The 26,581-nt window shown below is 35.0% G+C and overlaps 4 protein-coding genes across 4 annotated transcripts; 2 read left to right on the top strand and 2 right to left on the bottom strand.

Annotated features, from left to right (window-relative positions):
* Positions 1–4,384: 4,384 nt before the first annotated feature.
* Positions 4,385–10,494, top strand: LOC137000255 (SCAN domain-containing protein 3-like). The gene has a single exon (XM_067356380.1). It carries the CDS (start codon positions 4,773–4,775, stop codon positions 6,789–6,791), a length of 2,019 nt encoding a protein of 672 aa, XP_067212481.1. The 5' UTR covers positions 4,385–4,772; the 3' UTR covers positions 6,792–10,494.
* Positions 10,495–11,539: 1,045 nt separating this feature from the next.
* On the top strand, positions 11,540–12,364 carry LOC137000066 (uncharacterized). Its single transcript, XM_067355690.1, has one exon. The coding sequence runs from the start codon at positions 11,540–11,542 to the stop codon at positions 12,362–12,364; it is 825 nt and encodes a 274-aa protein (XP_067211791.1).
* A 4,467-nt stretch (positions 12,365–16,831) lies between these two features.
* LOC137000063 (uncharacterized) lies at positions 16,832–23,889 on the bottom strand. Its single transcript, XM_067355685.1, has 6 exons — positions 23,820–23,889; positions 23,526–23,727; positions 22,960–23,281; positions 22,462–22,683; positions 21,413–21,472; positions 16,832–16,950 (listed from the first exon to the last, which is right to left on the bottom strand). The coding sequence occupies exons 2-6, from the start codon at positions 23,613–23,615 to the stop codon at positions 16,832–16,834; spliced, it is 813 nt and encodes a 270-aa protein (XP_067211786.1). The 5' UTR covers positions 23,616–23,727; positions 23,820–23,889.
* Positions 23,890–23,987: 98 nt separating this feature from the next.
* LOC137000256 (uncharacterized) lies at positions 23,988–25,003 on the bottom strand. The gene has a single exon (XM_067356381.1). It carries the CDS (start codon positions 24,552–24,554, stop codon positions 23,988–23,990), a length of 567 nt encoding a protein of 188 aa, XP_067212482.1. The 5' UTR covers positions 24,555–25,003.
* Positions 25,004–26,581: the final 1,578 nt, after the last annotated feature.

Below are 26,581 nucleotides of genomic sequence, written 5' to 3'. Positions count from 1 at the left end.
AAATTTTCCCAGCAGCTCATACATTCTGTTTTCGAAGCGTTCATTTTCTGTTTTTATCCGTTCAAGTTCGTAAACCTTTGCTTTCATCGCAGCGTTCTCGAGTAAAATGTCTTCTCTGAAAATATATTATAAAATAAAATTAATAAAGTAAGTATATATAATTGTAAGTAGTAAGTATATAATTGTAAATTTCTTCAAAGATTTACTATGATTTAATGCTTTTTTTATTACATTGTGTCTTATAAAACTTACATTTTAGAAAATGGCAACACTTTATTATCTGTGGATACTGTGGATGATGAAGCATCACCAGATACTGGCGAAGACACTGGAAATGCTTCAATAGTTATTGGAACGTCACTGGTTCCTGACAAAGGCACTACTTCAGTCAACGAAGCATCACTCGACATTTGCTGAGACATTTCTTCGTGGAATGTATTTGCAACTGATACTGGTAGAGGCACTGCTGTATAAGAGGCTCTTGCAGTTGACAAAGCTGCCTGATCAAACTCATCCTTGGTTAAAACACTAGATGTTGGAGGAAGATGCAATGTAGGAATAGCATCCAAATGTAACTTTCTCCCTTTACAAGGACTATAATGAAGCATTTGTTGCTGCAAAGACTTCACGAAGCACGTTTCATCAAAATGCTTAGAACATATCCTAGCTAGACAAACAAAAAAATAAACTTATATTATTAACAATGTTGGTGTACAATTTGCATAGTGTCGGTATATAATTTGCTTACAACAATTCCTTATAAAGGGAACAAGTCAGTTGCAAATACATTCCACGAAGAAATGTCTCAGGAAAACGTTTTTTAGAAGTTGCAAAAATACTTTAAATTTAAAGTTTTGCTGTAAATTTTTACAATTTTACTGCGAACTTTTAGTTCTATTACTAAATTTTTTAGGTTAACTACGAAGTAAAGCTACTAATAAAAAATATTTTCGCGAAGTTAAAAGGCGTTTACCGTTAGGGATTAAGAACAAAAAGTTGTAATAGTTGTTGTAAAAAGAGTGTTTGCTCTTAATAAATAAATAAATAACAAAACTTACCAGTTTGAACGTTCACATCTTTTCCGCATGCTTTGCGCCACTGTTCAGCAATTTCGAGGTCTTTTGGAAAAGTAAAATATTTAATATTACTTATCTCAATTTTCCTCGTTTTTGCCAAATAATTACCGCATCCTTTCACTGTACAAGTCATCGTAAAAACTTTAGCTCTTCGATTTGTGCTATGCATGAACGCTATATGAATTACGGCCGAGAACAACCAATCGCGTCAAAACCAACCAATCCGCGTATACCGAAATGTGACGTAGTCAAGAACATGCGCGGCACAAGACCAGTTTTAAATAAATAATGAGCATACCCTTGTTTTTATACCATGATATACAGAATCTTTTAGGTTAGTTATGTATGTTAGTTGTGCGTGTGTGTGTGTGTTTGTGTTATGTGCTACAAAACCCGGCTGAAAAAAATCGGTTGAAGGCACTCTGAAGGATAAAAAAGTGTATGTATTGCGACGTGAACTAGCCTCGGAATCACGCCAGATCCGAGGGAGCACGCCCAATGGAAATCGGTACTCGAGGCATCGGCAATAACTGCACGATTCGGTAACTCGCGGTACTCCACACAATTCGGGAGCAAGGTAACTCACGCGATAACGGTAACCGGAAATGGGCGCCAGGTGCGAATAATCGCACCGCGGTATCGGTAACTTTAATAGTTCTCAAAATTTGCTCGGCCGCTCCCCGCTCAGTATGGCAGAGGGGCGCAGTTCTTTTACTTAACGTAGATAGCTGGAGTGAGAGGCGAACACAAGGACAACTCAATACTTAATAGTTAACAATAATGTATTTCCATAATTTGGCTTACAAGGGTAAAGATGTGCAGCGTTCGGCCTGAGCCGATACGGCGGAGACGGTTCAAGGCGGTAGCAGGGCCATTCGCCCAATTACTCGATAACAAGAATAAAGTTAGACAAATACGCGAAATCACGGAGATGCGATCACGATAGTTCGCCGCTGATCCGACTCTATCCGGTAAACACGGGACTTATACTCTGATCATTCGATACGGCCGGTGAAGGCCAAATAAACAGACTTTAAGCGACGGGAGCCTAACGGCCGGGACTGAGATGTCGCGGAACGGCTATTTTTCGCGGGCTTTCCCGTTTCTCGCCGAGACGCGAACTTGGCGGTAACCGCAATCTCGCGGAGAACGTTTCCGGATCAAAATCCGCCCGCAGACATTCACGGTACTTCCGGTACGGTGATAACGCGGCAAACGGTAACGGAGCGGTATCGCAAGAAAACGGAAGCAATCGGTTTTTCTTTTCTTTTAAAAGACGGTAACGGCAGGACGGTACGGTAACTAAACGAACGGTAGCGAAACGGCAACGAGAAAAAACTGTCGGCGCTTAATTCCCACAAGACAGAGAGACTGTTACGCGATATCCGGGGCCGGCTGGACATGCGGTAATTGAGCGTAATTGAGCGCTCACGATATCAAACACTACGGTTAATGTGAGAGACACTACATATTAAACGAACTCACGCTACCAGCCATCACCGGACGGAACTCTACGGCTACCCGAGAGGCGGCTTACAACGATTGGACGTCCACGGCGTCTTCGGTGTCGTCGGGCTGAGTCCCTGATGTCGTCCTCGCGCACTTGTGTCACACCGAACAGTGACTCTTCTCGGCTCTGCCTCTAGGTCCTTCCAGATTCGCGTCGCCTTCCTGCGCATCCTGCCGATTTTCCGAAAAGGGGGGCCCCTGAGAACCGCCCACAGTTCATCCAGGGCGCCCCCTTCCGTTCACTGTGGTTTCCTCAAGTCTTTCGGCTGATAACGTGTCGGTAAGTCGATGTTCCCGGAAGAGACTGGTTAGGCTGGCCGGGCCATACTCCGGTCCTTCCGGGTGCAGCATCTTCGGGGTCCTCGAAGCCGTCTGCAGCCGGGCGAGGTCCGCTGCTGCGTGTCTTTGTGTTGCTTTTGACTTTGTGGCTGAAACCAAAGCGGAGTTAGATAGGGCTTGGATGGCGGAGGCGACGGAATCGCGGTACCTGACCTTTTTCGTGGGGTCACTAACGCGTGGCCCCTGCGGATGATCCCCCGGTGTCCGGCTTCCCTGGCGATGCTGTCTTCGCCCTGAGGCACAAAACACGCAACGCCGCCCGCACGGAGTCTCGCCTTACAACTCAAAAACGGTATTACGGTACAAAAACAGGAATTACAATACAAACGACGCGCAAAAATTGTGGAGTTTCGCGGGTTGCTCTCTCCACGCGAGGAGCAACACCAGGGCTCCTTGCTCCCTCGGCCGGGCTATCGCCCTTGTGACGGCGCTCGAAAAGCGTCACGTCACAGTATTATACATAAATTTTGCAACATTTTTGCAAATATTTATATTATTTAGTTACATACATTCATATTCTAATTTCTGTAAAATACTTTTATTCATGTGCTTCATGTGTTTATATTATATATATTATGTGCTCCATATTATGTATATTCACATCAAAGAATCTACAGTCAGTTAAATAAGAGCGTGCCAAACCTTATTCACAATCGGTAAAAAATATTATTCTAAATTTTATGTGAATTGATAGAGCAAACCTTTGTTCTTGGCGCATTTTAAAAAAAGATTTAGTTGTTGTTGATCTTTTGTAAGAAAAACACGCTAAGCGCCATGAGTGCCAAATACGCAAAGCGCTACGAGGCTGTGTTTCTGTGCATTCACCCAAAAGGTCCAAAAATGTCGCAATCAGCGGCTGCTAAATATATTAAAAAGTCAAGAACATTTGTGAAGAAGTGGATTCTGCGATATAAAGCCACAAAAAATGTGGATGATTTACCGGAACGTGGCTCAAAAGGCAAAGTGGACAAAAAAGGTGATAAAATGATCGTTGATCTGTTTTCGCGGAATCCTGGCTTAACACTGCGTCAAGGACAAGCAAAATTGAAGCAAAAAGGTTTATATATATCGTATGTAACTATTCGAACTCATCTCCGTGCTCATGACATGAAATGGCGCAGCACAATAAAGAAACCTTTGTTAAGTGAAAAACATGTGAAAAAGCGACTCGCTTGGGCGCACGAAAACATCGACCGAGATTTCAGTAACATAATTTTTACTGACGAATGTTCTATATGAGCACGTAGTAGCTTCAAACAAACTTGGTCAACCTCCACCAATAGATATGTCGAGCGAACCGTTAAACACGGAATAAAAGTGCATCTTTGGGGTTGCTTCTCAAAACAAGGATTCGGCACTTTGCATCTGTTTACCGACAATCTGAATGCCAAGAAAATGCTGGGAATTTACGAAAAGGCTTTGTTACCGTCTGCCGAACGTTGGTTTATTAATAAAAATGAGGACTGGATTCTGCAGGAGGACAACGATCCAAAACATCGAAGCAAGCTCTGTACCGAGTGGAAGGAGCAATCTGGCATCGTTACATTGGATTGGCCGTCGCAGTCGCCCGATGCCAATCCAATCGAAAATGTGTGGGCACAGTGCTCCCAGACTTGCCCGGATGGGCGCGCATGCGCGGCCTAACGAGCGTAAAAACAGTGACGTACGATGGATGCGCACTGGTGTACTTTTGGCGGGATCCACACAGGTAGAACCAGAGCTGTCAGATTGAAGATCCGGACAACGAGCTACTACACAGGACAGGACGAGACGGATATGAGTAAGTAAAAATTATATAACACCAAAATAGTAGTGCAATAGTAGTGCAATATTAGTATAGATAATAAAATGGATAGTAGTAGTATGGATAGTAGTATGCATGATATCAATAATAAAAAAAAAGGAGCTGTTAAAAAACGAACAATTAGAAATTTTAATTTATCGTGGTTAGATGAAGATTGTTTTAAAGGATGGTTGGCTCCTCATCCCGAGAAAAATAAAGCTCTTTGTGTCGTGTGTAACAAGACTATCAGATGTTGTAAAACGAATTTAACGCAACATTCACAAACGGAAACACATTTAACTAACATAAAGCCTCAAAATCAAAGCCTCAATCATAATTATAACGAGCGTGTATTACACAAAAATAAAGTAAAACGCGCGGAAATAAAGTTAGCTGCTTTTTTTGCTGAGCATAATATTGCTTTTTGCACCGCGGATCATTTAATTCCATTGTTAAAAGATATTTGTATAGAGCCTGAAATTACACAAAATCTTTCACTGAAATATACTAAATGTACTAAAATTGTAGAAAATGTTATTGCAAAACGCGAAGTAGAAAAGTTAGTAGAAATTTTGCAAATACGGAAATTTTCGATTTTAATAGACGAAAGCACAGATATAACTGATACAAAGTTTATGTGCTTACTTGTTAAATTTATTTCACCAACAGATAAAAAAATTAAAACACAATTATTAGAATTATTAGCATTAGATGCTACAAATTGTACCGCTAGTAACATTTTTAAAACTTTTAAAATATTTTTAAATAAAAAAAATATTCCTATTAAAAATATTGTTGGGATGGCAAGCGATAATGCATCGGTAATGACGGGATGTAATAATTCTTTTTTTTCTCATTTAAAAACTGAAGTACCCGGTGTAGTGCTATTAAATTGTATTTGCCATTCATCCGCTATTGTAGCAAGTAAAGCGTGTGAAAAATTGCCTAAAAGATGTGAAAATTTAATTAGAAATGTTAGTACTTATATTTCAGGCAGTGCAAAAAGATGTGCAATTTTAGGCAAATTTCAGAAATTTTTTAATGTTGAGAAAAAGAAACTTCTTAAATTATCAAATACAAGATGGCTTGTATTACATAATTGCGTAATTAGACTCCTTGAGAACTGGGAAGTTTTGAAAAATTATTTTCTTGTTGCTGTTGTAGAAGATAAATCCCAGTCTGCAGAAGCCATCTTAGCTCAATTAAATGATGAATCTATAAAAGCTTATTTACTATTTTTAAAATATTCGTTACATTTTTTTAATAATTTTAATATTCTTTTCCAATCCCGTAAAATTTTAATTCATAAATTATATAACAGTAGTCAACAAATTATTCATCAAATAGCTCAAAATTTTATGGTTCCGGAGGCTTTGAAAGATATTGTTACTTTAAATGTAGACGATGAGAGGAATATTAAACATCTGTTAGATATATATGTGGGACCAGATTGTGAAAGTTTTTTGGTAAATCAGCCATTAGTATTCGTGCAAGATATTAAATTAACATGTTTAAATTTTTATATAACAGCACTTAAAGAAATGTTAAAACGTTTGCCTTATAAAAATTCATTTTTTAAACAATTAACTTTTTTAGATGCCAAAATTGCACTTTATGATGAAGGCAGAAATGAAATTAAAGACTTGTCAATTATTGCTTCACATTTTGAAAATATTGACATAACAAAATTAGGATTTGAATGGAGAATTTTGCCAACAGTTATTAATGATACAGAGAAAATAGAATTAGCTTTATTAGAAGTAGACGAAATGTGGCAAAAAATATTTCATTATAAAGATTTTAATGAGGAAAAAATGTTTCCAAATTTAGAATTATTAGTTGAGTCAGTGCTTACTTTTCCTCATTCAAATGCGGAAGCAGAAAGAATATTTTCCATTGTTACAGATGTCAAAAATAAAAAAAGAAATTCTTTATCCGATAGCATAACTTCCGCAATTTGTACAATTCGTTCGAGTTTTCAGGCCGATAATATTAATTGTATTAATTTTGAAGTTGATGATAGACATTTAGAGTTGCATAATGCACAAAATTTATATTCAAAACACAAATCTGATAGTGCTTGATATTTTTTAAAATTTTATTTTTATTTTTTATTTTTTTACACACGCACATTTAATAATTACTTTTCTTTTTTTATTAATTAGGATAAAGACCTATTAATTTGGAAATATTAATGTTTTATTTATTTTCAGAGTTTATATTAGTTATTTTTTTTTTTAATTTGTAATATTAATAAATAAATTTTTTATTTGTGATATTAATTTAATAAGATTTTATTTGTGATATTTATTAAACAATAATATAGTAATATATATATTCAATATAATTATAATATATATGTTATTTTATGTGTTCATTAGTATTATAATTAAACAGATTTTATTTAATTAAATGTTTATTTTTAATGTTTATTTTTATGATAAAATGTAAGTTTTGTTTTATGAATACTGGTGAGGTTTTTGATAGTTTTCCTTACCCTTGCAACAAATGTTGGTATTTTTTACAAATTCTGCCAAATAAATTTTTATTTTAAATGATTTAAAAATGTGTTTTTTAACTATTATTTTATAACCTTTAATCACCTTCTCTCCTTAATTTATTATATGTATACATATATATACATATATATATATAAAGAAGTACTATATAATTGTCTGTAAAAGCATATTTACGACTTATATAAAAATTTTTGAAAAATTAATAAATACTTTTATTTACTTAATATATATTTACGCTAATTATTTATGCTAAAAGTAATTTCACATTTTATATAATTATTTTTAGCATGTAGATGTTTGTTATGTAAATAGAAAACACCTATTCATTCTTTAAAACTTTTACATTTATTTTTGCAAGCAGCTTTTGGAGGGAGTCATATAGCACCTTCTTTTACTCGATACAATACTTCAGTGAGAGAGCATTAGGCCGCGCATGCGCGCCCATCCGGGCAAGTCTGGGAGCACTGTGTGGGCATATATTAAGTACAGACTTCGAGGAAAACGCACATATACCGCAAAGCAGCTATCTCGCAACATTCGTCAAATTTGGAAGGCCTTGCCGCTACAGTACGCCATCAATTTAGTCGAAAGTATGCCTCGAAGATGCCAGGCGATTATCGACGCCGGTGGTGACTGGACGCATTATTGAGAGAATTGCGTTGTAGTCCTCATCAAGATAAATGTATATATGTTTAAAAATTTTTTTAAATACATTTTTTTTATAAATTAACCCTGGTACGCTCTTACTTAACAGACTGTATGTAAAAAGTTAATATTATTTTGTATATTGTATATATTTTTATAATAAATGTATATGTCATATAACTTATTTATAAAGCATGAAATATAAAGGTATTTTTAGTTTCTTGTATGTATCACTTGTAAAAAAATCTTGATAAAAAAACATTAATTTTGTGACTTGCAATAATCTGTTTCAATATATACTTTTTTTAAATACTTACAATTAGCCTTATTTTATGCGTTTACCTTGGTATCTAAAATACACATCAAAATATAAAATTAATTTCTAGTTCAGTAGAAAAAAAACATTGTAGTCTTACACCAGAGAGGAATAGTAAAATATCATGTATATGTAATAACAAATAAATCACTTTTCCACTGACATTATACACAACTTTGCAGAAATAATTTTATTCTGTGAATTTTGAATGTGTGGTGCAGTTTAAAACACACAGTCGAAATATGTCTATATTTTTGAAATAATAGTTCTGATTTTTCATGAATCACAGTGGTTTTATAAAATGTTCAATTTTAACAGTTTTTATTGGACTGTACTTTAGACAATATTATATTTTACCATTTCTCTCTGTTGTAAGACAAGAATGTTTCGTTTCTACTGTAATAGAAATACATTTTCGATTTTGATACGTATTTTAAATACCAAGTTAATCACATAAAATAAGGCTAATTGTAAGTATTTAAAAGAAGCATATAATGAAACAGATTATTGCAAGTCGCAAAATTAATGTTGTTTCTTTTATCAAAATTTTTTTACAAATAATAGACACAAAAAAATAAAAATATCTTTATATTTCATGCTTTAGAAATAAAAAATATGGCATATATCATATACATTTATTGTAAAAAGAGTATACAAAATGATGTCAATTTCTTAGAAAAATATTTTGATATAAATATAGATAATGTGGAGCATATAATATACATTATATATATATACATAAAGCATATGACGTAATAAAAGTATCTTACAATAAAGAATAAGACAAGCCAGAGGCGGTTTCCTCGTGGACTGGCAATATATAATAAGACAAGCCAGAGGCGGTTTTCTCGTGGACTGGCATTAGAAAACTCTTATTCTTGTCTTCAAGCCAGAGGCGGTTTCCTCATGGACTGGCAATATAGAATAAGACAAGCCAGAAGCGGTTTTCTCGTGGACTGGCATTAGAAAACTCTTATTCTTGTCTTCAAGCCAGAGGCGATTTCCTCGTGGACTGGCAATATAGAATAAGACAAGCCAGAGGCGGTTTTCTCGTGGACTGGCAATATAGAATAAGACAAGCCAGAGGCGGTTTTCTCGTGGACTGGCATTAGAAAATTCTTATTTTTGTCTTCAAGCCAGAGGCGGTTTCCTCGTGGACTGGCAATATAGAATAAGACAAGCCAGAGGCGGTTTTCTCGTGGACTGGCAATATAGAATAAGACAAGCCAGAGGCGGTTTTCTCGTGGACTGGCATTAGAAAATTCTTATTTTTGTCTTCAAGCCAGAGGCGGTTTCCTCGTGGACTGCCAATATAGAATAAGACAAGCCAGAGGCGGTTTTCTCGTGGACTGGCAATATAGAATAAGACAAGCCAGAGGCGGTTTTCTCGTGGACTGGCATTAGAAAATTCTTATTCTTGTCTTCAAGCCAGAGGCGGCTTTGTCGTGGACTGGCAATATAGAATAAGACAAGCCAGAGGCGATCTTTCGTGAGCTGACAATTTTAAATAAATATAGTCAGAGGCGATCTAACGTCAGCTGACAGTTTAGAAGAAAGAGAGCTAAAGGCGATTTATTCGTGAACTGGCAAATTGTAAGAAATATTGTCAGAGGCGATCTATCGTGAGCTGACAATTTTAAATAAATATTGTCACAGACGATCTAACGTCAGCTGACAGTTTAGAAAAAAGAGAGCTAAAGACGATTTATTCGTGAACTGGCAAATTGTAAGAAATATTGTCAGAGGCGATCTATCGTGAGCTGACAATTTTTAATAAATATAGTCAGAGGCGATCTAACGTCAGCTGACAGTTTAGAAAAAAGAGAGCTAAAGACAATTTATTCGTGAACTGGCAGATTTTAAGAAATATTGTCATAGGCGATCTAACGTCAGCTGACAGATTTGAAGAAATACGTATTTATTTTAGTTAGCAATTTACTGCACGTGTGATCTGTTTATATTTTATCAGATAATTTATAAGGTCATTTAACCTTTTTTCTCGCAATTGAAATTCTATCGTATGGCTGAATGATGTACATACGAGACAAAATAGACTTATACAAGATGTCTAATAGATATAAGTTAGATATGATAAAATATTTTATTTGAAAAATGTATGTATAATACTATATATCTAATTGGAAAAATATGTTATATGCTTTTCCTATTTTTATTCTTATGTAATAAATACAAAATAAATAAATAAGTTAATTAATTATTGAATACATACATATACATATTGAATATAGTTATCTTTATTTTGTATTTTATATAACTGAAATAATATATACTTTCATTATTTCAGTCATTATCATATAAAATACAAAATAAAGATAACTATTTATTGAATATATGTGTATATGTATATGTGGCGGCTCACCGCCACACCGCTGCACTGACGCGGTATAATACATCGCGGCGCCGCTACGCGCCGCAGGCCTTCTACCAGTTACAAGCTTGCGGACCCACCGCCAGGTTGCGCAGGCGGTGAAGAACCTTCTCGCGATCAAGCTTCGATCGACGAGATATAAAAGAGCTGCTCCGCAGATCTTTCCTGACTCACTCGCTTCAAGGCGAGCTCTCCCCAGGGCCCTTGAACTGAGTCGTACTCTGCCTCGGCAGAATCTAACAGAGACACATAGTCTCGCCGTTTTTCTCACACTGCCTCGCAAGGCGTGTAAAAAGAAAGCAGAGTCCCAGCATCGGCCACGCACTTCAACCAAGCGGCCCGCGGATACTCCACTTTCGCCGTCACCTCCTCAGTCTCTAGTGTGGAAATTAATCCCACTAGAGTTCTGCGTCCGGTTGACTCGACCACCAAGGGACACGCTCACTCAAGGCGACATCCGAATTCGGAGACCTCTCTCTCCTCGGTACACGGAGCAATCCGTAATTCCGAGAGCCGAGACGGTTGCCACCACCAGCACACCAGAGACTCGATCCATCGCAGTACAGACTTCACCGCTCAGAGCCTGCTCAGAGAGCAGTTGTCAGACGGAAGACCACTTCCCGAACGGAGTTCCACCGACGCCGGGAAAGGGGCTGCAACGAGCTAACTCAGTTGAACCGTCCTTTTTAGGACCCGTTCAACACACTAAGACGCGGCCGGTAATTTCTTACCGCGCCCGTCAATTTTTCTTTTGATTCTCGGCCTTACACTCTTGCCGAGAAAGCGCCTCTGGCGCCCTTAATCAAATCAAACACAAAACTTGTACATTACTCTACTTCTCTGACGAGGAAAAATAAAATATATTTTTCTAAGAAATTGGTCTCAATATCTTTCAACCAAGTCGAACACAATCCTTAGGCAATACGCCTATAAACTGGTGACCCCGACGACTGGTTAAAACAAATGAGCCAATCAGAGAAGGCCGGCGATATGCCAGGCGCCGACGCAGCACAAATCGGCAGAGTATCGGTGCGAGTACCACCTTTTTGGCCGGAGGAACCAGAATTATGGTTCGCCCAATTAGAGAGCCAGTTCCTGCTGAGCGCCGTCACGTCGGATTCAACCAAGTATGCGTACGCAATCTCGCAAATCGAAACAAAATACATCAAGGAAATCAAAGACGTGATAACGAATCCTCCGACATGCGGGAAATACGAAGCCGTAAAAAGGGCACTCATTCAAAGGCTGAGCGACTCACAGGAACACCGCATCCGCCAATTATTAGAGCGAGAGGAACTTGGCGACCGAAAGCCATCGCAGTTCCTGCGCCATCTAAGGACGCTCGCGGGCAATGCCGTGCCTGATCAACTCCTGCGCACGCTATGGCTGGGGCGTTTACCGGCCCAAATGCAGATCATACTAGCGACGCGAGCTGACGATCTTCTCGAGGACGTGGCGGAACAGGCCGACCGTGTCTACGAAGTCACATGCCGAACAGTCGCAGTTTTGGACAAGCCGAAGGAGACGAAATCAAAACCTACCGGCTCGCTCGAGGACCAGATTCAGGCATTGGTCAAGCAAGTCGCCGCACTCAACACGCGATTGGGCCGGCAGGAGCACCGCCACAAACAACAGCGCCACAGATCGCGCAGCCGCAGCCGGACCAAATCAAATTCGGAAGAAGACAGCGAGTTTTGCTTTTTCCATCGGCGATTCGGCAGCAAGGCAAGAAAGTGTACAGAGCCTTGTACATACAAGGAGAAGAAGAAGGAAAAAACGGAAAACTAGACGGTCCGGAATCAATGGCGGCAGACGGCCCGGACCCGAAACCATGCCGCCTTGTAATAACCGAGCGACAAACAAAAGTTCGGTACCTCATCGACACGGGATCAGACATAAGTGTCTACCCGCGCTCGATGGTACGCGGACGGATGTCCGGAGCAACGCAAGCCCTGTTTGCAGCCAACGGAACTGTCATTCACACCTACGGGTGGATCGCGCTTCAGCTCAACATCGGATTGAGGCGCGCCTTCCAATGGAAATTCATCGTAGCTGACGTCACACAGCCAATCATCGGCTCCGATTTCCTTGGGCATTTCCATCTCCTGCCGGATGTAAGGAGAGGCAAACTTTTGGACGCTACGACGGGATTGGCCACAAACAGCCTGCAGAGCAGAACCGGACAAACATCGATTAAGACATTACTACAGGAAACAGCTTTTCACGCCTTATTGGCTGAATTTCCACAGCTCACTAGACCAACCGGAAAGACGGAATCCGCGCCGCACTCAACGATGCATTACATCGAAACAACACCGGGACCACCGGAAGCATGCAGGCCGAGGAGACTGGCGCCGGAGAAGCTAAAAGAAGCAAAACAACAGTTCGATCTTTTACTGCAAGAAGGAGTAATCGCGCCGTCCAAGAGCGCATGGGCCTCACCGTTGCATATGGCACCGAAGAAAGGTGGCACGTGGCGACCATGCGGCGATTACAGGAAGCTCAACAACCGAACGGTGCCGGACAGATACCCGATTCCGCACATCGAGGATTTTACACAGGCTCTTCACGGGAAAACAATTTTCTCTACACTGGATCTGGTTAGAGCTTACAACCAGATTCCGGTAAACGCTGAAGACGTGCCAAAAACGGCAATCACCACACCGTTCGGTCTGTTCGAATTTCTCAAAATGCCTTTCGGGTTGAGAAACGCAGCGCAAACGTTCCAGAGATTCATAAATGAGGTGATACGCGGACTCGATTTCTGCTACGCCTACATTGACGACATCCTGGTAGCATCTCACAACGTTGACGAACATAAAGCACATTTAACAGCTTTGTTCCAGAGACTCAGCAAATACGGAATTCAACTAAACCCAGCAAAATGCGTGTTCGGAAAAGAAACCGTAGCATTTTTGGGCTACCAAGTCTCAGCAGAAGGGACGCAACCACTACCGGAAAAAGTCGAGGCCATTCGGAAATTTCCAAAACCGATCACCGTCAAGCAGCTGCGGCAGTTCCTCGGAACCTTAAATTTTTACAGGAGATTCATTCCGGGAGCGGCCATAGACCAAGCAATCTTGAATGACGCGCTAAAAGGGAACAGACCCGGGAAAACACCAATCGAATGGAGCGCAGAACGAGAGGCAGCGTTTGAAACGTGCAGAGAAAGCCTTGCACGGGCAACGCTCTTGGCACATCCGGACCCGAAAGCAGAACTCTCCTTAACAACCGACGCCTCAGATTTCGCAATCGGAGCAGTAATCCACCAACATGGAAAACTCGGACAGCAACCGGTGGCGTTCCTCAGCAAAAAGCTGACCACCGCGCAACAAAAGTACAGTCCGTACGACCGAGAGCTCTTGGCGATATACGCAGCAATCAAACATTTCCGGCACTGGTTAGAAGGAAGGGAGTTCATCATTTACACGGATCACAAACCGCTCGTGTATGCATTTCGAAAAGATCCTTTGCAGAGCTCACCGCGGCAGACACGGCACTTGGAGCTGATCGGGCAATATTCAACCGACATCAGACACGTGGCGGGAAAGGATAACATCGTAGCAGACACACTATCGAGGACGCAGGCTGTCCAGCAAGCAGTAAACTTTGCAGAGCTCGCAAAATCTCAAAAAGACGACGCCGAAATACAAGCATTACTCAAAGGGAATACGAAGTTGCAGCTTAAAGAAACCGTAATTCCCGGCACAGATATCAAACTGATGTGTGATACATCGACGGGCATCCCACGACCATACGTCACGCAACAATTCCGAAAGCAAATCTTTAAGCATTTGCACGGACTCGCGCACACCGGGATAAAAACCACCGTCAAATTGATCACGCAGCGCTTCGTGTGGACCGGAATAAAAAAGGATTGCCGCAGATGGGCGCAGGCTTGCATTCCCTGCCAGAAATCAAAGGTCCACCGACACACCGTTTCACCAACAGGAAATTACTTGGGGCCTACCAGCAGGTTCCAGCATATACACATGGACATCGTCGGACCTTTGCCTCCATCTCGAGGGAAGAAATACTGCCTCACAATCATTGACAGATTCACACGATGGCCAGAGGCATACCCGATGTCCGACATCACCGCAGAAACGATGGCTCGCCTCTTATTTGAAAACTGGATTGCGCGTTTCGGAGCGCCGGCACGAATCACCACGGACCAGGGACGGCAGTTTGAGTCGGAACTATTTAAGCAGTTGGCCAGACTGACCGGATCGCAACACATCCGAACTACCGCGTACCATCCGGCAGCCAATGGCATGGTAGAGAGACTACACCGGCAACTCAAAGCGGCTATCAAAAGCCACGAAACAGAAGCATGGACGCAAATTCTTCCAGTCATTTTATTAGGCATCCGCGCCGCAGTAAAAGAGGACATCGGAGCCACACCAGCAGAATTAGTTTTCGGAGAGACTATTCGGATTCCCGGACAATTCTTGGACCAAACCAGTAACGAGCAGCCAACGGACGAGTTTGTCCGTCATTTACAAGAAAAAATGAACAAACTCCGTCCACACTTACGACGCCATGGCCACCGCAGCACCTTCGTACACAAGGACCTGGCCACATCGGAAAAAGTTTTCGTCAGACACGATTGCCCGACCAGAGCGTTACAGCAACCGTACGACGGACCATTTAACGTTTTAAGCAGAAACGACAAAGTCTACAGGCTATTGGTCAACGGCAAGCCAATCAACGTCTCGATTGACCGATTGAAACCGGCTTACACGTTGGACGACGATGAGCAACCAATCGAACCAACACCAGCCGACCAACCAAAGCCCTCCGCAACCAACAAGACGAGGAGCGGCAGAACTTCAAAACCAACCGTGCGTTTCCAGGCTTAAAAACTGCCAAGGGGGTCCTGTGGCGGCTCACCGCCACACCGCTGCACTGACGCGGTATAATACATCGCGGCGCCGCTACGCGCCGCAGGCCTTCTACCAGTTACAAGCTTGCGGACCCACCGCCAGGTTGCGCAGGCGGTGAAGAACCTTCTCGCGATCAAGCTTCGATCGACGAGATATAAAAGAGCTGCTCCGCAGATCTTTCCTGACTCACTCGCTTCAAGGCGAGCTCTCCCCAGGGCCCTTGAACTGAGTCGTACTCTGCCTCGGCAGAATCTAACAGAGACACATAGTCTCGCCGTTTTTCTCACACTGCCTCGCAAGGCGTGTAAAAAGAAAGCAGAGTCCCAGCATCGGCCACGCACTTCAACCAAGCGGCCCGCGGATACTCCACTTTCGCCGTCACCTCCTCAGTCTCTAGTGTGGAAATTAATCCCACTAGAGTTCTGCGTCCGGTTGACTCGACCACCAAGGGACACGCTCACTCAAGGCGACATCCGAATTCGGAGACCTCTCTCTCCTCGGTACACGGAGCAATCCGTAATTCCGAGAGCCGAGACGGTTGCCACCACCAGCACACCAGAGACTCGATCCATCGCAGTACAGACTTCACCGCTCAGAGCCTGCTCAGAGAGCAGTTGTCAGACGGAAGACCACTTCCCGAACGGAGTTCCACCGACGCCGGGAAAGGGGCTGCAACGAGCTAACTCAGTTGAACCGTCCTTTTTAGGACCCGTTCAACACACTAAGACGCGGCCGGTAATTTCTTACCGCGCCCGTCAATTTTTCTTTTGATTCTCGGCCTTACACTCTTGCCGAGAAAGCGCCTCTGGCGCCCTTAATCAAATCAAACACAAAACTTGTACATTACTCTACTTCTCTGACGAGGAAAAATAAAATATATTTTTCTAAGAAATTGGTCTCAATATCTTTCAACCAAGTCGAACACAATCCTTAGGCAATACGCCTATAGTATATATTAATTAATTGATTAATTAGTTATTTAGTATTTACTACATAAGGATAAAAGTAAGAAAAGTATATGACATTTTTCTTCAATGATATATATAGTATTATATGTATATTTTTTATTTATTATTTTGTCATATTTAGTTTGTATTTATTTGACACCTTGTATACGTTTATGTTTTCTCGGACATTATATTGCAGCTTTGCGACGAAATTTCAGTCGAGGAAACAAGCGCAAGCATCGTTTGTTTACAAACTTCCGATGACACACGTACACAGACCACACGTCAGTGTAGTGAGTCACCACTACAAACAAATGCGTACACACGGACCTACGCGGCATAGGTCCGTAGGCTGCGCCGATAATGTCATTTCATTTTTAGTACCATCGAAATGATGGCGCTTTCGCGTCGGAGTTCGCCCGTCACTTCAGCATCCTCTTAATAGTAAATAATGGTTTTCGTTTCTGTTTGCGTTTTGTTTCGGCTTGTATATCTACTTTTTGAATAATAACTTGGCATTGTTGATATTCCTTTTTAGTATCTAAAAAATCAAAATTCTATAATATAAAATATATACAATGTACAATAAAAATATTAATAAAATATTATATATACAGGTTGTTCAAAATGTGTCAAGACAGCTGGATATTTCTAAAAATATACATTTTATAGAAAAATATTTTAAGCAAAAGTTACAGGATAGAAAGTAATATATTTAGTTTTAAACCCTGATAAATATTTAACAGTGTGAAACTTAAATCAAAAATTTAATTGTTAACATCATTAATTACATTACTTTATATTTTGTAACTTTTGTCTAAAACATTTTTGTATAAAATGTTTTTTGAAATATCCAGCTATCCTCATACATTTCGGATATCTTGTATATTAGATTATATACAATTAATGAATCTAAATTTGATTATTGACATTGGATAAATAATTTTCTTGTATATACAGTATCGAGTTTTTTTATCGATATTATCCCGAGTCGAAATTTTTAGCCTAGATTAAACCTACAAGTTTTGTCGAATTTGGAGAACCAATGTAAGCTTTAATTCATATATATAGATATAACATTACATTGGCTATTGCCCTCCTTTAATACTAAAAATTGTTACTTATTGCCGTTTTTTCCATGTGGAAGCTCAAAAGAGTACCTACTGAGAACCTCTAAAAAGGCTCCAGGTTCTATAAATATGTATTTCTAGAAAATAAATATTCAAAATTACTTAATAATCTATTATCTCATATACTCTACTTGCATTTAATGTATGGATCTTGATTTCAATAAACAATATATTAATTATTATAATTTGCTTAACTGTAAATAGGTTATTATAAGCAAATATTATATAAATAATATTCACTTATCTCTTACATATCTATTTGCAGTTAAGTAAATTACATAATTAATGTATTGCGCTTATTGAAATTAAGATATGCATTAAATACAAATAAAGTAAATGTGGTAATAGAATATTAAATAATTTCGAATTATAGGTCAAATATGTAATAAAATATTAAATAAAATTTTGAATTTTAATTGTTTTTTGTTTATTCGAATAAATTTTTAGTTATTTATAATACTAAATATAATACTGAGTTGCACTTAATTTTAAAAAATATTTTTTACTATTTATTTGTTATTATTTATTTTATATTATAACATTTATTATATTAATCTGAAATAATAGAAATTGAACTCAATTATAGATTGAATATTAATATTTTTATTGCTAGAAATTTCGATAAGATTTGGAGATTCAAAAGAGGTTGGAGTTGTAAGAACGAAAGTAGGAATTGTATTTAACATCAATAAAAATAAGGGTTTTCTAGGACAACAAGATTAAAGAAAGGCCAAAAGAAGACATAACACTTTCAAGATAGAACTTGTAGGTCAAGGAACATTATTAGAGGCACAAATAACCATGTATGAGGTTTATAGTAGGTTTTAAATTTCGACTCGGGATCTATAATAAAATAAATTTACATAAAAAATTATTACAACTTGTAATGTTAATCACAATTATATTATAATTGAAAATAATTGATGTTAGTTTATAAGTTACTTATTATAATAATTTAAAATAATAATAATTTTACCTTCCAGTTTGTTTGAATAGTCAAGATTAGTGTTTTGTTCGGAAAAATGAGTCATTTTTGTAAATATATCTTGATTATATATAACTAAAAATAAATAGGTGATAAATTTTTGTTTCTAAAATGCTATCAATATTTTTTAAATACATATTTTATTATTACCTATTTTTTATGATTTTTTTATTTATTTATATTTCTATATAAATAAGATAAAAATTATATATATTACCTTCAGATTCATTCAGATTATTTTCAAATGTAATATTATGTAAATAATCCACAGTTTGATCCATATTTTCAACATCAGTATTTGAAACTATAAATTATATATTACTATATATAATAATTTTACCTTTAAGTTTGTTTGAATTATCAAGACTGATATTTTGTTCGGAAAAATGAATGATTTTTGTAAATATATTTCGATTATATATATGTAATTTAAAAAAATAGACGATAAATTTTTATTAAGTACTAGCTTAAATACTATCAATAATTCTTTAACGTATATTTTATTATTATCTATTTTTAAACAGTTCAAACGATTAACGGATTCGACTATGCACAATTACTATCATCAAAAGCATTTCATAAATTATATTTTATTTGTAAATAAGAAAATAATTGAACATTTAAATTTTATTAGAATCACGTATGTAATATTAAGTGCTTTTAATGTATGTAAATTTAAATGTCTAATTTTATTTCTTTATCTATAAAAAGTATATAATTTATTATAATTTATAAACTAAAAATTAATGACAATTTATTAATATATTTTGTCATTTAGAACTTAAAAAATAAAATAGAAAATTGAAAATAATAGCACACTACTTTTATAATTATCTGAATTATTATTACACCCCGTATTCTTTATACATGGATAAGTATTTTGATCTTAAATAGTAATCATAACTAAAAAATAAAATTATAAATATGTTATAAAAAACTTTTTATTTAACAACTTTTATTTAAAATATGAATAAGATAAAAACTTTATATATTACCTTTAGGTTCATTTGAATTATTTTCAAAAGTAGTATTATGTAAATAATCAATAGTTTGATCCATATTTTCAACATCAGCATTTGAAACTAAAAATAAATATATATATTACTTCCTCTGTGCATGCGCGCGCGTGTGTGTGTTCTTTACGAAATTAAGTAGCAAAATTTCTTTTTGCCACAGTTTTAAAAATATATATAGACCGTATGGTTTCTATAGTATGTTAAAATTGAAACTTCAAGCAAATTTAGAAATAACAAAGCTCTAAGGTAAAAGCCACACATATACAGGGTGTCTGGCAATAATCGCCCCACCGGTCATATACAGGTAGAGGAGGTGAAATCGAGTAGAAAAGTCCTTTACCATTTTTTGATTTTTGTAATAAGTACTAAGTAATTAACGAAAAAAGATTGGTGAATCCGTGCAAGTAAAGCGCGCGCAGCGAGAAGGACATCCCACTGCTATGCGATCACTAGGCGCGCGATGAAGCGTTGGGAGGAGCGCTCTACAAATGACAATGGCAACATACGAGCGGCGCGTAACGTTAGAGCCTTGTGTCCTAGTGATCGCGTAGCAGTGGGACGTCCTTCTCACCGCGCGCGCTTTACTCGCGCGGATTCACCGATCTTTTTTCGTTAATTACTCAGTACTTATTATGAAAATTAAAAAATGGTAAAGGACTTTTCTACTCGATTTGACCTCCTCTACCTGTATATGACCGGTGGGGCGATTATTGCCAGACACCCTGTATATAAATTTAACCAAGGCAAATAAAATCCGAAATACAATATTTTATAAGATCTTCCGTACCCTCTTAAAGACTTGTAGACTAGATAAAAAGTTATCGACGTGAAATTGTTTTAAAAACTTGATGTATCAAGAAAATTTGTGTCTTGTGCACAGCATTCAGTTTCATACAAAAATTAATTTTCTACGAAGCTCAACGCACTATCATCCGTGTTCGGCTCTCATTTACCCCGGTTTAATTTGAACCTTTAAGCTATAAAGTGTTTTTTAAATTTTTTACCGAGATATCAAGATTATTTTTTAAAAATCTTAATATCAGGTTTAGTTTCAAAGTCGTGTATTCAACCAAAAAACAGAAAATTTATAAAAAAAGCGTTTTGTAATATGTTGTTATGGTATTTGTGTTAAACTTTTACTTAAAAAAAATTTTTATTGAGCTGCAGAATTGCACTTAAAAGTGCAGAAAATAGACGACAAAATAAAAACACTGATAAAATATATAGTTTTCTTTATTAATATATTTTCTTTATTGAATAAATTCTAAGAAAGATACAGGCTGCATTGCAGGCAAAGAGTAACCCAACTCCATATTAATATAGAAAAGTATATTTTTCCTAGGTATTTCCTAGGTATTTCTATTTTTTTTGTCTATTTTCAACACTCTGCAGTTACATAAAAAAAATTTTTTTTCTCGAATAATTTAACAAGTATCATAAACTACAATATTTTTCCTACAAAACGCGCGTTTTTTTCAATATTCCTACGATTTTTTGCAACCGTGTCACACAACTTTGAAACTAAACCTGCATTTTTAAAAAAATAATGTTAATATTCGCCAAAAAATTATCACAGAAAAAAAATTTTTTTTAAATTTGAAACTTCAAGTTTTAACTGTAACGTATTATTAGTGGTTTTTAAAAATATATTATATTTCCAGTTCTAAACAAGAAAATTGTATTTGTCACAAGTGTTTCCATTTTTTTGTTTACCCCCTGTATATAGTTAAAGCTGAAAGCAAATGGTATTAAAAAAAACTTGTATATAATAAATTATTTAACAGAACTATTTTGAAATAAACTTTCTATTTTTAAATACGTTATCGGCCAATGTTTGAAAAATTATTACAAAATTAGCTGATGTTAACTCACCTGCATCGACATCTCCTTCTTTATATAAGTCAGCACAAATCTCTATTTCATTATCATCATCTAAAAAATTCAACATAATTAATATATATAAATTATTGTAGAACAAACAAACAATGAAATAGTACAAAGAAATAATAGTACAACCAAGAAGGTAATAATTCTATAAAAATAATTGAAAACACAATTGTTTTTATCCAGAACTTTGTTCTTGAAGAAATTAATTTTGAAAAAAAATTGGAAAATTTGGAGATGATATACTTTTTTCAAATTAGAAAAACCTAATGTAATTTAATATAATTTTCTTACAATCTTATACCATATATTATCAAATTTATCTCGATGGAATTTACTTTGTGGATATAAAATAATTTTTTACATACTAAAAATTTAAGTTTATATAATATATTAAAGTTTGTTTTATGTACAATTTCTTTAGTGAATTATTTTAAATTTTACAAAATTAAACGTTATACTTTTTCATATTTATGTATTAACCATCACTGTGTGAAGACGAATTATATAGGTGACACATTACATTAATTAAAGATCATTTTCAGCAAGAACTCGAATAATTGATGTCGAGTCAACATAGAAAACATATAATGTCGATAAGTTCGACATCAGTAAAACATCGATTTAATGGGTTATTTTTTTAAGTTGAGAGAGAGAGAGAGAGAGAGAGAGAGAGAGAGAGAGAGAGAGAGAGATATGCAATAATTAAAATTTGAATTAATTTAAAAAAAAGTCAGTCACTTTTCTTAAAAGCAAAGCCTTACATAAAAAAAGAATTATTTATACATTTTTATATATCTTTTTCTTTATGAAGAATTACCTTTTCAAATTTTTTGTATTATCAGTTATGAAATATCTTGTAAATAATGACATAAGAATATTTTAAATTTAAAATCTACATTTTGCCTTCAATTTGTATGTATAACATTTTTAAAGAAATTGTACATAAAAAATAACAAAATGTGTATTTTAACAATAACATCATAATATATAATAAAATATACAAAAAAAAAAATAATTAATTTGTAAACACTTACCTATCAATAATGCTATTTTATGTTGTTTACGTAAATTTTCCTCACTAAATAACTGCAAAAATTCTTCCAATGAACAGATACCACGGGATAAATAATATTGCGCTTTTTCAATTTTTTTGTTTTTATACTCGTTAAATGGATTACGATCCCTTGTTAATTGTAGACCATTTACTAAACGATTATAATTAATTTCTTGATCCATAATTAATTTAGAAAAATTATCTGCAAAAATAAATTATTTTGTTAAGACACATAAAAATTATTTCAATGCATATGACGTTACATAAAGAAATTTTTATTTTATTGTTTAAAAAATTAATTAAAAATTTTTTTTTACATTTTTATAATTAATTTCTAAATCATTAACTAAACAAAAATAAAGTTCTCCAGTTTTATATTGTATAGCAATAAGCTTAAAGAAAGAATATCAAATTTTATAAAAGATTTTTATAAATATAATTTTTCGTATATGTTTTAAAATACTACATAAAATTATACCTAAAAATGTCCAAAAATTTGGATGAACCGTATGCATTTTTTTCAACATAATACTATGGAACGATTCCACAAGATTATTAGTCCTAATTGGGCATCCATATACACTTGTTTTTTTCGATATTGGAAGCCATGTATTTCTCATATATTTCATAAAGAGCAATATATTAGGGTAATTATCAGATTCTTCATCCGCAATTGTCTGCATGAGGTTTAAGCCTTCTGCAAACATTTCTGATGGTGCTAATGCTAATGTCATTGCCATGGATACTATTTTACGTGGTGCTTTTAAAAGTCCTAATCGTTTCCACTTTTTTAGAACAGCCTACCAAAGTAAACATAAAATATATAATTAATAAAATGTAAATAATAAATAATAAAATATATAATAATATATTTCATAAGTGTTTAAATGTTTTTTAAATAATTTATTAATATATATAACTATTTTTTGCAATTTTTTTACATATATAAATGACTATATTTATAAAATACTACATAAATATTAGAAATAAATAATATAAGTAATCTCAACTGATAGTTTTGTTAATAATAAATATTTGACATACTTGACAGTAATGAAACCAACAGCCTCGTAGAGATACATGGGGAAATTGTTCATGGACAGCGTTCATCGATGCTTTTTCATAATCCATCATTATGAAACGCAAATTACATTGTAGAGGGTGCCAGTTTTATAATTTCTTTCCATATGGATTTGTAAACTAATTGTGTTCTGGCTTCACACAAAATAAATACTACTGCAATACCCTAAAAAGAAAATGAGAAAATATTTTTAAAAGAGTATATATGAAATAAAAGTATATGGAATTAATAATCATTTGTCATCAAAATCAAAATACCTTATCCATGTACCGCACATGTATTGAAAATAGTTGTGCAAAGTTTGGTGCTCTAAGTACAACCTAAAATAATATATATTTATATATGATTATAACAATATTTCACTTATAATTATCTACAAATAATATTCCAAAAAAGTAATACTCTTTAATCACAAATATAAAATGCTAGTGATTAATACTTACAGAAAATGTACCATCAATAAAAACTTCAGAACATTTCTTTAATATTTTTAGAAGCTTATCAGTGGTAAATATGTAGGAATATTTGTTATCTTCAGATATAACACAGCCTTTATAAATATTTTTTGTAGGTTCATAACCTTGAAGCAAATTGTCAAGCTCATACACATTCGAAGGTAATGAAGGACGCATTTTGATTTTTTCTTTTGATAACTGATTTCTCATAGCATTATATGAAATAAAAGCTGCAGCTTTTGGATTTTTTCGAGAAACAGTATCAAATATTTCTTTGTTTGTTATAGTGATTTCTTTACACATTTGAATCATTTCTTGTTTTAGATTTAAGATATCAACTATGTAAGGCTCCCTTGGATGATTATGTTCATTTTTAATAACATATTTTTCTTCTGCTTTTATTAATAAGCCACTACATAGCGCAGTACGTCTTTTTGCGCAACGGTATATGTTATTACATCTTTTATCAATATTGTACGTATATCCTTCATATATATACAAATAACTGCCTTTTCTTTTTCCAGATATTATTTCCATTTTTGTATTGTAAATATAAAAAATGTACTGTAAATAAAAAAAAATATAAATATATATAAAATGTTTCCTGCTACATTTATTTTTTCAAAATATATATTTTTTTAGTTATAACAATGACGTTCAAGATTTTTACATGTTTTTATTCTATTGAATTTTTCTGGCCCATTTCTGTTTACAATTTTATTAAATCAATGAAATGTTTATATATTAAGTTGCATTCCGTAATCCACTGCCAGTACTTCGAAGATCTACAGTTCACGTTATGTATTATAGATTTTCAGTACTGGCACTAAATTACGGAACACAGCCATATAATGTATATACAATAACCTTTAATTGATTTAATAAAAGTACTTGTAGACAAAAACAGAAGAAAAAAAACTCAGAGAACAAAAAAATGTAAAAATCTTGATGCTATTGTATAATTAAAACATTTGTATAATATTAAAATTAAGACATATAATACCGTAATCTAGAAATCTAAGCACTTAGGAAACGATATTTCTGTTTTTCTCTTTCTTCTTCAAAAATTATATTAGCCTCTGCAATCTAAGGGTTAGTATACGAAGTACGAAGACGTCCGTTCCCGACAACTGCAGGCGAACACCAACGACTTCTGTTTTAGGGCTTCCGAAATTCACTGTCACTGGAAATCTATATTTTATATATATTGTAGATTTTTAATGACTTTCAGAACGCAACCTAAGATATTTCCATGAAGTCAGCTATCGTATGTACTAACAATTTCAATAATTTGGAAAACGCTATTTGACTGTTAGTCGTTTGCTAATTTTTGTATGTTTCTTTATTTTGTTAGCATATTTTTTTTTTTTTTTTGGTAAAAAATTGAAATTAAAATTTTGACAAATATAATCGCCATTGTTTGGACTTTTATTTCGTGATTTCATGAATATTGCGGTTAAAATGTTTGCTAGTTGTTTGCTAAATCCGTGTATACAAGTATTATATTTTTATTTTACCGATAAATTGTACAATCCCATAAAACATTAAGATATACTTAGTACATACAATGTATATACATTTATGTATATTGTATATTCTATGTATATACTTCCTTATGTAATTTATATATAAAGAATATGAAATGTATGTGCAAATGAAACCGGATTAATGTACATAGGAGATCCATGATACATACATATGTATATGATAAGTACAATCTATGTACATGTATTATGTATATACATTTCCTGTATATACCATGTGTATACAAAGTGTACATACATTAGATATAAATCATAAAACATTATAATATACCTAGTATATACATTTATGTATATTCTACGTATATACTTTTTTATACGTGTTGATACATAGAATATGAAATGTATGTGCAAATGTAACCGGAACAACATACATAGAATATCCAGTACATACATATGTATGTACGTGTTATTAGTACAGTTTATGTATATACTTTATATACATTATTTTTATATATAGCATGTATACATATACTAATTATAAGGACACGCATTATTCCTTCAGTTAATAAATACTATATATTTATATTTACAAATATAAAATTATTATAAAATAAGATATTCTGTATGTTCATATGCACATTCAACATATAATATATATATCATACAAGCTCACATGTATATGTATTACAGATATATACCCTGATATGCGTTTAAATTCATTTATTAAGATATTTCTGTATGCATACATCTGTACATACATATATGTGAGCTTGTATAATATGTATTATTGTATGTTGAATGTGCATATGAACATATGGAATATCTTATTTTATAATGATTTTATATTTGTAAATATAAATATATAGTATTTATTAGCTGAAGGAATCATGCGTGTCATATACATACATGCATTATTATATGCGTTATGTGTGTGTGTGCGTGCCTGCGTGCGTGCGTGCGTGCGTGCGTGCGCGCGTGTGTGTGTGTGTGTGCAATAGTCATATAGAATGACAAAAGGAAAGAATTAATATAACAAACTAGAAAAAAAGACAAGTTTGGAATTGAAAAGAATACTATAAT

The sequence above is a fragment of the Linepithema humile genome, chromosome 5 (genome assembly GCF_040581485.1).
Source record: "Linepithema humile isolate Giens D197 chromosome 5, Lhum_UNIL_v1.0, whole genome shotgun sequence".
In the NCBI taxonomy this organism is placed as follows: domain Eukaryota; kingdom Metazoa; phylum Arthropoda; class Insecta; order Hymenoptera; family Formicidae; genus Linepithema; species Linepithema humile.
The sequence above is the reverse complement of the archived record's forward strand: the minus strand, read 5'-3'. Positions and strand labels throughout refer to the sequence as shown.